This window comes from Phaenicophaeus curvirostris, chromosome 1 (genome assembly GCF_032191515.1).
Source record: "Phaenicophaeus curvirostris isolate KB17595 chromosome 1, BPBGC_Pcur_1.0, whole genome shotgun sequence".
Lineage (NCBI taxonomy): Eukaryota > Metazoa > Chordata > Aves > Cuculiformes > Cuculidae > Phaenicophaeus > Phaenicophaeus curvirostris.
In genome coordinates, this window is record NC_091392.1 from 55,214,239 (window position 1) to 55,226,365 (window position 12,127).

Here is a 12,127-nt window from a genome sequence, read left to right on the forward strand (position 1 = left end):
ACAGAAGAGAGTATTTCACCTCTAGATCACCAATTTCAAAAAATCCTAACAGCACACAAGACATTTCCCATTGCCAGCAACTTCACTACCTCTGCCAGATTCACAGCTGCAGACAATATGCATCACAGAACCCAACTGCATTACAAACTCCCTTACTCTGTGTTACCAGATCTGAAAATTGACATAGCTTTGTGAAAAACACTATTGTCAGTGACTGTCTAATAAGTTCAACAAGGCCAAGTGCAAGGTCCTACACCTGGGTCGAGGCAATCCCTGGTTTCAATACAGGATGGAGGATGACGTGATTGAGAGCAGCCCTACAGAGAAGGACTTGGAAGTGTTGACTGATGAGAAGCTCGACATGAGCTGGCAATGAGCACCCACAGCTCAGAAGGCCAACCATACCCTGGGCTGCATCAAAAGAAGAGTGGCCTGCAGGTCAAGGGCAGTGATTCTCCCCCTCTACTCCACTCTTGTGAGACCTCACCTGGAGTACTGCGTCCAGTTCTGGAATCCCCAACATAAGAAGGATATGGAACTATTGGAACGGGTCCAGAGGAAGGCTACAAAGATGATCAGAGGGCTGGAGCACCTCTCCTATGACAACAGGCTGAGAGAGCTAGGGTTGTTCAGCCTAGAGAAGAGAAGGCTCTGAGGAGACCTTATGGCAGCCTTCCAGTACCCGAAGGGGTCTACAAGAAAGCTGGAGAGGGACTGTCCACAAAGGCTTTTGTAGTGATAGGACTAAGGGCAATGGGTATAAACTGGACAGGAGCAGATTCAGACTAGACATAAGGAAGAATTTCTTCACCATGAGGGCATGAGGGTGTTGAGGCACTGGCCCAGGTTGCCCAGGGAAGCTGTGGCTGCCCCATCCTTGGAGGGGGGTGGAACTAGATGATTTTTAAGGCCCCTTCCAACACAAATCATTCTATGATTCTATGAAATACTCAATAGCATAGATAGATTTTACCTGAATTTCATCCAAACACTGGACAAGCTCAAAATTCTTTTTGGACAACTGTGACCTGTAATCAGAATCTTCTCCTCTTCGTAACAGGACTGCTTCTTTTTGAGAATCTATTTGCCTCTGATAGTCAACGACATCCTGACGCAATTGATCATTCTGCACAGAAAGCAATCCAAATATAAGTTTATTTTGCAGAGTTGAAGAAAAAGTTGTTTTTTTTCTAGCAAGCTAACACAAAGAGCTAAGACCTATGAAAAACCTACCCAAATTCCTACAGTCTGCTTTTAAAAAACTTAGAAGCCTCACCTTTTTCTTTATGCGTTTTTTCTTCGGGTATAAAAGGAGAGAATAAGACCAAGAGAACAAAGCATGAGAAATATTAGAAATTCTCTTTGCATTAGGAAGACTAAATAGGAATCGACATGTACAGAAAAGAAAATAGTTTACTACATACTTGTGCATGCATGTATGTACATACATACACACACATAGATAAAAGAGCATTTTGAGGAATGGTTCTTGAGGTTTCCCTACAGGACATTGATTTATTTCTTGCTGTCTTTTTTTTTTTTCTCCACAGAGGACAAGACCATGGGTATTAAATGCTGTAGAACGGGGTATTTTTCTAAAAACAGCTAGGAAACAGTGTTTCAAGAGAGTCATTAGAAAAAAAGTCTAGTAGTAAAGAAAGTCAACTCTATCTCTGCTTTTGTTGTTACATTAACTTTTTGACTTCTTATAATTTTATTTTCTCCAATGAGATAATCTTAGCAAGAGCAGCAAGCATAAACCAAATCCTGTCTAAGAGCCACCAAATCTATTTGCAACAGTACTTAAGAAACATACTAACAATTGAAAGCATGAAGTCCCGACTAAATTAATGCACGGTAGGATGTTGTACTTTCATATGTAAACACCCCCTGACCTCAGTTAACTAAGTTTCATCGGAGCAGGTGTACTATGTATTTGCTAAATGTGATTAAAATTCCATATTCTCTTTGTACCAATAACCAGGAAATTTTCTAAACCAGAATTAAACATCATGCCACACTAAAGATTATAAATGCAGAAAGCTAATAATATATTTACAAATAAAGTTAAAAATACAGTATATCAGCAATAATCCTTTACTACTAACCTCTCTCTTTAATTTGATGTTTTCATTTTCAGCATCTTCAATTCGAAGAGCAAGCTAGAACAAGACAGAAGACCCTCATATGTACCACTAACACCACAAGCTATGAAAACAAAGAACTCCAGAAACAAAACTGAAAACAAATTCACAGTGGTCCAGTTTTGTTAGCATTTTTTTTAAACATTCAGAGGAGCTTTTCAGAACATGAACTTTTCAAAAGATATGCCAGAAGATCCTTTAGAGATACGAAGCTGAAATTCTTCTTACCTGTTCATTCACCTTCTTCTCTTTTTCCAGTTCTTTTTCTATAGCTGTTAACTGTCTCTCTTTTTGTTCTAATTGGTTTTCCAGTTGGCAAATCTCATCACGCAAAAAACGAGTATCACGACCGCCAGCAGATCCTAGTGCCATCTTAAAGAGTATTAAAATAACACTATAAATGTAGTATAGTTATTCAAAATGGAAAGAACTAAAAAAAAAGCACATGCTAAGCTAACTTTCCTAAAGTTCAGGAAAAGCCATAGGATGGGCTTACTAGCTTCTTTAAACAAAACTGAGAAATTTCTAAAAATAAATGAGATTTATTCAAGTATAAAAAAATTCGTTGTATGTACAGATCTTTGGAAACTGGAGGCTAGTGAATATCCCAGAGCTAATAAAAAGTATTAGCTAAAATGTAGGGTTATTACAACCCTTTACTAGGGTAAAATACTAGTCTAAAAAAACTCCCTTGAAAAAAACAAACCCAAAACATCAAACAGCACTCTATAAACTAAAAAAATTTGAAAACATACCTCTAATTCCTTTTGAAGTTTCATCACCTTTGTTTTAAATTCATTTTCTGTTAAAATATAACATATATAGCGAATTACCCAATAAGGTAGAAAGTACATAAAGCAACCATGGGTAACCTTAGTCTTTAAACACTTGGCTTCACTGAAGCACATGACTTCAGAGCAGTTGGTATTTTATTCAGTTCTCTCAACTTAAAAAAAAAAAAAAACCAACTAAAAATACATTTAACAAATAATTCAGGAACATCATAGAAAAGCTTGCTTACCACATTTGGCTTGCTCTTCCCCAGCTCTGTCAACTTCTTCTATTGCTAGCACTGCCTCTTGAGCCTTCATCTGGAGGAAAAAAGCATAGTAAAGAAAGAAGAACTATTTACTACTAACATGAAATAAGATTGCTCCATAGACTTGATGTTTAAAATGATGAAAACATTTACAAAAGAACATTGATTTTCTCTAATGAAACTATTATAATTTTTCCCCATGCTGACAATTAAGAAGTTCATACTGTTGAAATACAGTCTTTAATAATTTATTCTACAGGGCAGTCTAAAAACACAAAAGCGTTCTGCTGAGAACTTAAAACAGTAAAAAAGCCTCTCTAAAACCAATATGCTAACCTATGCTCCCGTTATTTCTCACTTCCAGTACATTTATGAGTAAATACAAGAAAGCATGATAGATTTACGGTATCAAATTCAGGATGGCAGTGTTTCTTCATTCATGGTTATATCATTTACTCTAAACCACCAACCTACCACAAAAACTTCTGTTAGAGTTAAGATTACTACCAGTAACTTAAAAAAATCTAACTGATATTGAGATATTTGTCCATAGTTTCCCTCTGTAACACTAAGGTTCCTTGATTATATAACTATGTTAGTCCTATGCACTTTACTTCCCACTACTACATGCCATAACAGCTATAACAGCTCAACAGCTATAAGCAGATTCTCTGGTGCAAGCACACATTTAGCATATAAATGCTCATAGGAATAACCAGTGTGTTAAATACATGAAAACTAAAAAAAACCCAAAAAAAACCCACAAACCCTGATGCTTTTATTTAATCAAAATAATAAACAAATGCATCTGCAGAATTGTAGAAAGTGAGGATTAATACAAACCTTCATTAGTGACTGAGTAATTTTAAAAAGGTGTATCAGTTGTTCCGGAGTTCCCCTCTTTAGGTCTTTCTCATCAACCTAAGGAAAGAGACAAACAGTGTTATTATACCAATGAGATCCACAAAACAAATCATTTATGCATATGGGGGATCAGAGACACCTAAGGAAGAATGCATAACAAAACTTTTATATTCTGTTTTCCCCTTGAGTACCTCGGACACAGTCTCCAGCCATCTGTCCACTAGTTCCTCTTGCTGAGGCAGAGCATCTGGATCAACTTTCATGAGCTTCTTCCAATCTAAAATGGGTGCCATATTAAATTTATATTTCCTGGAACAAAAATTAAAGTAACAAGTATCAGACATTATCAATGCCTATTTTACATCAAATGATTTAAAGAAGGCTGGCCACTGAAAGACACAAGATGATTCTAATAACTCTACCGATTTCAAAACACTGATTAACATCGTGTTCATAATTTTGTCTACTGCAAACAAGGAGACTATAGTAAAATCATTTTTCCTTTAAGTTAAAAACTAGTTCATGCATACTTGAAGAATTTGTCACACAAACAATAGTGAAGATCAGGACATAAGTGCAACCTCTATTTTAACTATAATACACTTCTTGTCCTCCTCACCTCTTAATAGGGTATGCTTAAGTTAGTGAACAAACAGAACTGGATACCCTTTGATCCTGCCTTTGCAGGATAAACACCTCCTTACATTCATAAAATCATTATTATTATTATTTAAAACACAATCAACACTTGTTTTATTTTCATACTGTGACCATCCCTATCTTAACATTCATTTATAAATATATAAATGTTTCTAAATTTTTAAATATAATTTCCTTTTGATTAGGATATTTGAATTGATAAAGGACAGTAAAAAAACCTAGAAACTGACAAAAATCTAATCAGAAACTAGTGCAAAGTTTTGTTTTACTGCCTACCTACTGGTTGCTGTGGGCCCCACTGACTTCTCACATACACGATGGTCAATTCAGTATCTGAAAAAGGCAGAAGAGAGTAGAATTCCTGGGTCAGTCTATCCTTTGGAGCTCTCTCTAGCCTTTATTGTCACTATTTCGAAAAAAGAGCTATCTGTACGTAAACAAAATGATCAAACTTGTTGGGACACCAGTTATAGTAAGAGGGGGCAGGACATAACATAAGCACACCGTATCTTCCACAGTATGTACATACTTAAGGACAACAAGATAGAATGTTTTTCATTTAAGTGATTTTAATTGTAGAATTTAGCTGATCCCTCCTCCTCAACTAGTACCTGTGCTTTTAGTTGACACATGATGTGTGCGGTGAGACACTGAGATCATGGCTGGCTCTACAAAAAAACGCGAAATAGATATGTATTTGACTTCAGTTATCACAAGATTTTCTTGACCTACTCAAGGAATCAAACATACATAAAATGGCCAGATGTTACAGAGTTCAGCAAGGGCAGGCAGAGGACTAGGTCTTGTGGGTATGTTCAAGTACTATCACAACAACAATAACAGAATCACAACATCACTAGCTTGGAAATGACCTCCAGGAGTCCAACCATTCCTATCAACCACTAAACCATGTCCCTGAGCAAACAGGGCTACTTACAGGTGACCACAAAAAGAGGCGACTAACCTACCATGGTGATACTTCGTCATCCCAGTGGAAACAAGCACCAACATTAAAAGATGTTCCTTTTCCACAAATGAATGTATAACATGCAGCACAGTCATGTACATTTCAGCAAAACTGAACGCCAAGTAGCCGCACAGGCATAAGAGGAATGTCTTCTGCTAAGTCCGTATTAGTTTACCAGGACTAACCCAGCTTAAGCTACTTCAGAGTTCAAATTACATTATCCAGAGTAGCTCTCATCTTCCAGCTCTACAGAGCACTAGGTCTCAATTACAGAGCGCCAACCCATATGGGACTTTGCATAAGGTTCCTATTTTATTCCAATGTGTATATCCCAGACGCAGGAATGACAGCCAGCCATCCCTCCAGGACCCTCCTGAAATCATTTCATGTGACTCTACTGAATCAATAAATTGCTTTATTTTCCTTCCACCTTCACAATGGGGCACAGCCTAGGCACCACTGTAGAGTGGACACCGTGGGCTGAAACCTTCTCAGCAAGCTTCCAGTACCTCAAAGCAACCTTCCAGCACCTGAAAGTGGCCTACATGAAAGCTGGGGAGGAACTGTTTACAAAGGCTTGCAGCTATAGGACTAAGGGCAATGGGTATAAACTGGACAGACGCAGATCCAGACTAGACATAAGGAAGAATTTCTTCACCATGAGGATGTTAAGGCACTGGCCCAGGTTGCCCAGGGAAGCTGTGGCTACCCCATCCCTGGAGGGGTCCAAGGCCAGGTTGGATGGGGCCTTGGGCAGCCTGATCTGATGGGACGTGTCCCTGCCCATGGCAGGGGGATTGGAACTGGACGATATTTAAGGTCCCTTCCAACCCTAACTATCCTACGATTCAATGATTCTCCGGGCAGGGAGCTAACCCTCCGCCCCCAGCGCGGAGCCCGCGGCCCCCGGGGGCAGAGCTGCCTCACCGCTCCCCGAGGACGGCGGCGGAGGCCGCTGCTAGGCGACGCCATCCCGCTCTCCCGCCGGCTCCTTCCCGCTGACCCGGATACGCGTAGGCGCGGGGGAAATCGACGCTCCCGAGTTAGGACGGGCGCTACGGTGCCGGCCGGGCGCTCCCAGTGCCGAGACACCGCTCGGAGGAAGCGGGCGGGCAGGGCGCGACCCGCTCGGTTGAAGCGTTTCACTCCCGCAGCGGCGCTAGGCCCCGACCCCTACGGACTACATTTCCCAACTTCCCGCGCGGCTTCTTTGGCGCCCGCTCTTCGCGCCAAGGGGGTGGGTGGGTGTGTTTTCCCGACAGCCTCTGCGGGGCGGGGGGGGGCGCGCGTGCGCAGTGCGCGGTGGCGCCGGGATCGCTAAGGCCGCCTCTTCCTCCTCCTCCGCCGTCTCAGGTAGGGCGGGCAGCGGCGGGCGGGTTCCCCGCAGGCGGAGTTCGGGAGGGTTGGCTCGGGTCCGGCGTGGCTGCCGCTCCTGGTAGTCCCCCCCGGTGGCCCTGTCCCCAGGGGCCGTGGCGGTCCGGCCTCGCTTGTGAGCCCGCCGGGCTGCTGTGCGGCCTCCGCTCCCGCGGCCTCACCCGGCCCCGCTGCACCCGGCCTGGCCTCACGCCTCCTCCCTGCCTTTCCCCGAAGGGCTGCGGCGCTGCCCCCCTGCACATCTCCTTTATCTGCGGGTCTGTGATCGTCGGCGTCTTGCAGGACGGTACAGGGAAAATCGTATATAAAATCACTCGGGTTCGTTACATACTGGTGACCAGCGGGAAGGTCTGAATGTTGGTGGTTGTCTGATGGTCCAGAAAGTTTGGGCTTCTCTGTTGTAGTTAAATGGATGTGAACGCATCTTTTCAAGTGAAAGAGCAAAACCAGCAACCATTTGAGATGTGTATATATTTTTGTATTTGTTTAACGGCTGCGGAGAGCTGGAGAGAATTCTTTTTTTCTTATTGAAAAGAGAAGTGGTCGTAATGTCATCTTTAGACTTTTGCCTTTTTTCTGGGTCATTTGTCGTTTTCTTTTTGTTTGCTATTTCGTGCTTAATGGTGATATTTAATTAAGACTGATAAGATGCAAGATGCTTGGCACTCCTTGTAGTTACGTAATTTGTTCTAGTCATGCCATAACGCTTGATGCAAAGCAAAGATTTTGATAACTGAGCCAGAGACTGGTTAATTACAGCTCTGTAAGGGGGTAAGAAAAGCAAACTGGATAGTTAGAGAAAAGAGATATATAATGAATGGGAAATGCTACTAAAAATAAATTTCATTATGGTTGAGTGTAAAATAATTTCTTAACAGGAGGGACTTCTAAAGATGAAACAGGTGATCCGCAGAGAATAATCCTGCTTTGTTACAGGATGAGCTTTCAGGATATCTCTGTGGTATAGAAAATAAAATAATCCATTGATGTTAGAATGCTTCTGAATAGGAACGCTTTTTTTTTTATTAATAATCCTCTTCATCGTGTTAACAAGCTGTTAAGGACAGTATAGCTGTTTAATGTGGTTTATATCACATACCTCAACCTTTTCAGTGTTGCTCTGTTAATAGAATCAAGAGAAAATACAGCATTACATATACTGATAGTGAAATCACATCTAGGTTATAGTTGTATAGTGCTGCTAGTAAAGGTGCTAGATGCAGAACTAAAAAGGATTTTTAATTCAGTATGAAAAGTTCTAAAAGTGAAAAAAGGATGAAAAGAATGGAAGTATTAAGTTCAGACAAAAAGCGAAACGGTTTTTAAAAAGGTTTAGAATGACTTAGAGGAAGGGAATTAGTTTTTCATTTGTTCTGCATCACATCTAATTGCATGACAAACTTTATATAAGTGGATTTTCTTTTAGTGGGTGTACATGGGTGTGATTCTGGAGCCAAAAAACATTTTAGCTCCATTTAACACAGCTTGACCAACTCTGAAAGAAGAATTAGGCGTCCATGTTAAACCACGGTCTTGATAAGTGTGATGTTTCAAAGACCTAGTACAAAAAGTACAGTGTGAAAGATGTAAAGGAGTGTTATTAAAAATACTGCAAGAAGTCATACACGGACTAAGCATACTAAATAAGGACATGCGTAACAGAGTCTAATGGCTGTCTTTTCAGTTTATGCCACCCATGGGGCTTTTGCTTATTTATTATTTGGAGTTAACAAGCATGCACTTTCTGCTGTTGTATCTCTAGAACACGGGGAGTGTTGATAAGCATTATTTTAGAGATGCTATTTTTGCACTGTAAGTTATATATAAGGTTTGCATTTCAACTGACTGTTGCACCAATTGCGTTGAACAAATTAAAGTTAAACCACCAGGTGAATCAGTGTCTTCATCTCGCTGTTTTAAAATTGGTTTATGTTTTCATCCTCCTTTGTACTAGGTTACCCTAAAATGTTCCAAATGCTAGTTCATCTGCTTGATTGCCAGCAGGTGCCTTGCGGTCTTCCCCTGGGAAATCTTTCCTCTGGCCTGCAACACATATTCTGACTCCCTGTCAGGGCTGCCATTCCTCATTTAGCTGATCCTTCAGAACTCTTATCAAGAGAAGGCTGGGGGCCATCGCTTTGCTGATGAACGAAGAGTACTTTGGGTTAGTCCCATTCCTCTTAATGTTGTAGTGTTTGCAGAGGAAGGTTGTCATTCTTATTGCATTTATTGTGCTCTAGGATCTCAGCAAGATGAAGGGGGAATCCAGGCATGTTTTGCAGTCTTGCCTTCTCCTGTAAGAGATTCAGTCATTTAAATCTCAGCTGTGCATCTAAGTTGTTTCATACTGGAGTTGTACCTTGAAGTGATGTTTTTAAGAGGAAAAAGAAGGCTGTGTTAGAAAGGGACAACAGAAACAAAATTATGGTCTCTTTCTGTCATTAAACACTCGTCTCAAGTCAGCAGAAAGAATATTTAATTTAGCCAAAAATACAGAAATGGTAAAAGTAGGCAAGATAAATTGAGATATTAACAGAGCCTCAGAAGCTGTTTTAAAATGCTATTTTTAAGTGACTGTACTGCCAGGTTTGGTATCCGATTGTATGTTTCTCTGCCAATGTTCATCATGTCAGCTATTAGCACTCAGATAAACTTGTTGCTTACCTGTTTTAAAAGTGAAAATAAATGAGTGTTTTTACCAGTTAATTTTCTTCCATTTTTGATAATTTGGCAGTTTGCTGTGTGGTCTTTAAATACATGTTAAACAGTTCAGGACCTTCAGTGATTATCAGAGTACACGGCTCCAGAGTAAATGAGAGATGCAGAGAGAAAATGAGATGCATGACTCTTTTGGCAGCTATTCTGTGTATGTCTATCCCTTCACCGGCTTTAGAACTCCAAACAGGAGTTCTAGCCTAGCAAAGGATAGAACTTAGAACGTCATTATACATTGTTTGTGTTGAAATTTTTTTGTGCAGACTACTGCATCAATGTAGTATGCAGTGCTAAACCAACTGGAGTATCATGGATTTGGTAGAGATTGTTGAGAAATATTTTTTTTCCTACTTATCTAAAAGTATTGTGGGTTTTCAATTAGGTCTTTGGTGGGGTTTTTTTTTCTTAGTCATCTGTAATTCTTGAAGGAGTACACTGGATGAACGAGTAGAAGGTTCTCAAGCAGTTGAGAGGAATGAATAGTACATGCCTTACAAACCAATCCTGCTTGAGAGCTCAGCTGCTTTTCTGTCTCTTCCTCTTAATGTCTGCATAAATGCATGAAAACAGTACAGTGTAAAATGCAGATTTCTATGCCAAACAGCTTGAGAAAATTAGGCTAACAATCAGGTGTTTTGCACAGCTTGGGCATTCTGTTTTTCCACAATCAGCTCTCACAATCTTGTGGTTTCCATCTAACAAGGCTTATCTTGCTGCTTATTGTTTTCAGCTGTGTACTCTTCATGACACGTTCAGATATTGTTGTGAATTTAAACATCGAACAGAGATTTTGGTAGTAAAGTATGTGTCCTGGATTCATCCAGTCAAATGGGGGCTCTGCGGCTGTTCTGTAGACCACAAACCGGCAGTCATAAAATCCAAGGTGTGGTTAAGGTATCTGACGGGCAGACTTACAGGATGTGAAAGTAATAGGTTGGTGTGATGAAATAATACCTCAAGGGACAGTCAATCTGTTTGCATATGTTAGAGCAGTCGGTAATGTGGTTCTGCCATCACAAAAAGCCTGTATTAACAAACAGGTTGTTAGGCAGTGTGCTTTGTAAGTATTTATCAATACACCCATCACTGGGAGTGGTGAAGTGCTGACGCTTGCAAGACCATGCTTGAGTTGGTAGCGAATTTCAACATGTCTGTTAGGCAAGGAGGGGAATATATCCATTCACCATGAGTCACCTGAGGAGTCCAGTCATACCAAGAGCTCAGCAACCTCTTGTATATCTGTGATCTATGAGGTTCTCAATCTTGCAAACTCCCTACGTGGCTTCTTATTTTCCATCATTAAACTGATAACAGATTAGTTGAAAATGATGCCAAATAACAATTGCTGTTTTCCATTGAGATTAATGGCAGACATACTTTTGCCTGGCTTACGAGTTCCAGGTTTGAAGCTTGAAATGCGGTGATGGATCCACCTGTAATAGCAGGTAGGAGATACTAGTTCTGATGGTGAACTTTCCTTAAAATTTGCCTTGTTATGCTAATGTGGACTGCAAAAAATCTTTTCTGTATTTATGCTTTAATTCAGAAAGAACATTAAACTATTCTGTAATCAGACCAGGTAGAAAAAGTAATTTTTCTAACTTTATGTATCTTTACAATATATCTCAGGAAAATAAGACCTTAGAGTGCTAGAATACAAGTCAGAAGTAAAGCATCTGTGCTACAGTTTTGTGCCATCTACAGAATGTATGTGGCCTTGCATTTCCCATTTTTTCTCTTTGTGTTTTCCCTGGAAGCAGATTACTAGGAAATAGAGACTCTTCCAGATTTCCAGTATGCCCATCTGTTGTCAAGACCTCCTAATGCTTTTGCACACAAGAACAAAATGAGAGGGATATGGTACGATGCATTTGAGATTAACAAGCTTGGCACATTCAAGCAGTATGTTATGCGACTTTCTGCTAAAACCAGAACAATCCATATTGTTGCATATGTTCATTCCTCCCTGTAAACTTAGTAAGCTGTTCAGAATTGTCTGGAGTGTCTGTGGATCAAATACTTGTCTTGAAAGACCAAAATTATAGCCATATGTTTGCATGTATTTGCAATCATATCTGTGATTGAAATGTATACGTAAAGGAGAGGGTGAATTGTAAATTAGAAAAAATTGTGATGTTAAAAGTGAATTTTTTCCTGAGTTTTCAAAAGGATTTCCTTGATAGCAGGCTAGCCACTTAAATCTGACTTTGGATGCAGGTAAAATCTTAGTTTCTTTATGCCTCAAATGAAAACGGTGTTTTCCCTATAGTTGACATGTAGGTAAACAGTTCTGTCAGGGAACAGCATGGTCAGTAGTAGTTTAAAATGGGACGTTTGGGGCAAAGAAATACTGGAAATTCAGAG

At 40.2% G+C, this 12,127-nt stretch overlaps 2 protein-coding genes across 2 annotated transcripts in view; one reads left to right on the forward strand and one right to left on the reverse strand.

Moving 5' to 3' along the window:
* Nucleotides 1–5,023, reverse strand: part of CEP290 (centrosomal protein 290) — a 52,501-nt gene extending 47,478 nt beyond the window's left edge. Inside the window, exons 1-8 of the mRNA XM_069858440.1 lie at nucleotides 4,984–5,023; nucleotides 4,239–4,356; nucleotides 4,027–4,104; nucleotides 3,166–3,235; nucleotides 2,900–2,946; nucleotides 2,373–2,516; nucleotides 2,109–2,162; nucleotides 974–1,126 (exon numbers count right to left, since the gene is read on the reverse strand). Of these exons, the coding sequence (XP_069714541.1) occupies nucleotides 974–1,126; nucleotides 2,109–2,162; nucleotides 2,373–2,516; nucleotides 2,900–2,946; nucleotides 3,166–3,235; nucleotides 4,027–4,104; nucleotides 4,239–4,340 (648 nt within the window). The 5' untranslated portion in view covers nucleotides 4,341–4,356; nucleotides 4,984–5,023. The remainder of the gene's footprint in view (nucleotides 1–973; nucleotides 1,127–2,108; nucleotides 2,163–2,372; nucleotides 2,517–2,899; nucleotides 2,947–3,165; nucleotides 3,236–4,026; nucleotides 4,105–4,238; nucleotides 4,357–4,983) is intronic.
* A 1,986-nt stretch (nucleotides 5,024–7,009) lies between these two features.
* TMTC3 (transmembrane O-mannosyltransferase targeting cadherins 3) overlaps nucleotides 7,010–12,127 on the forward strand; it is a 38,305-nt gene continuing 33,187 nt past the window's right edge. Inside the window, exon 1 of the mRNA XM_069858452.1 lies at nucleotides 7,010–7,027. The gene's annotated coding sequence lies outside the window, so the exon portion shown is untranslated. The remainder of the gene's footprint in view (nucleotides 7,028–12,127) is intronic.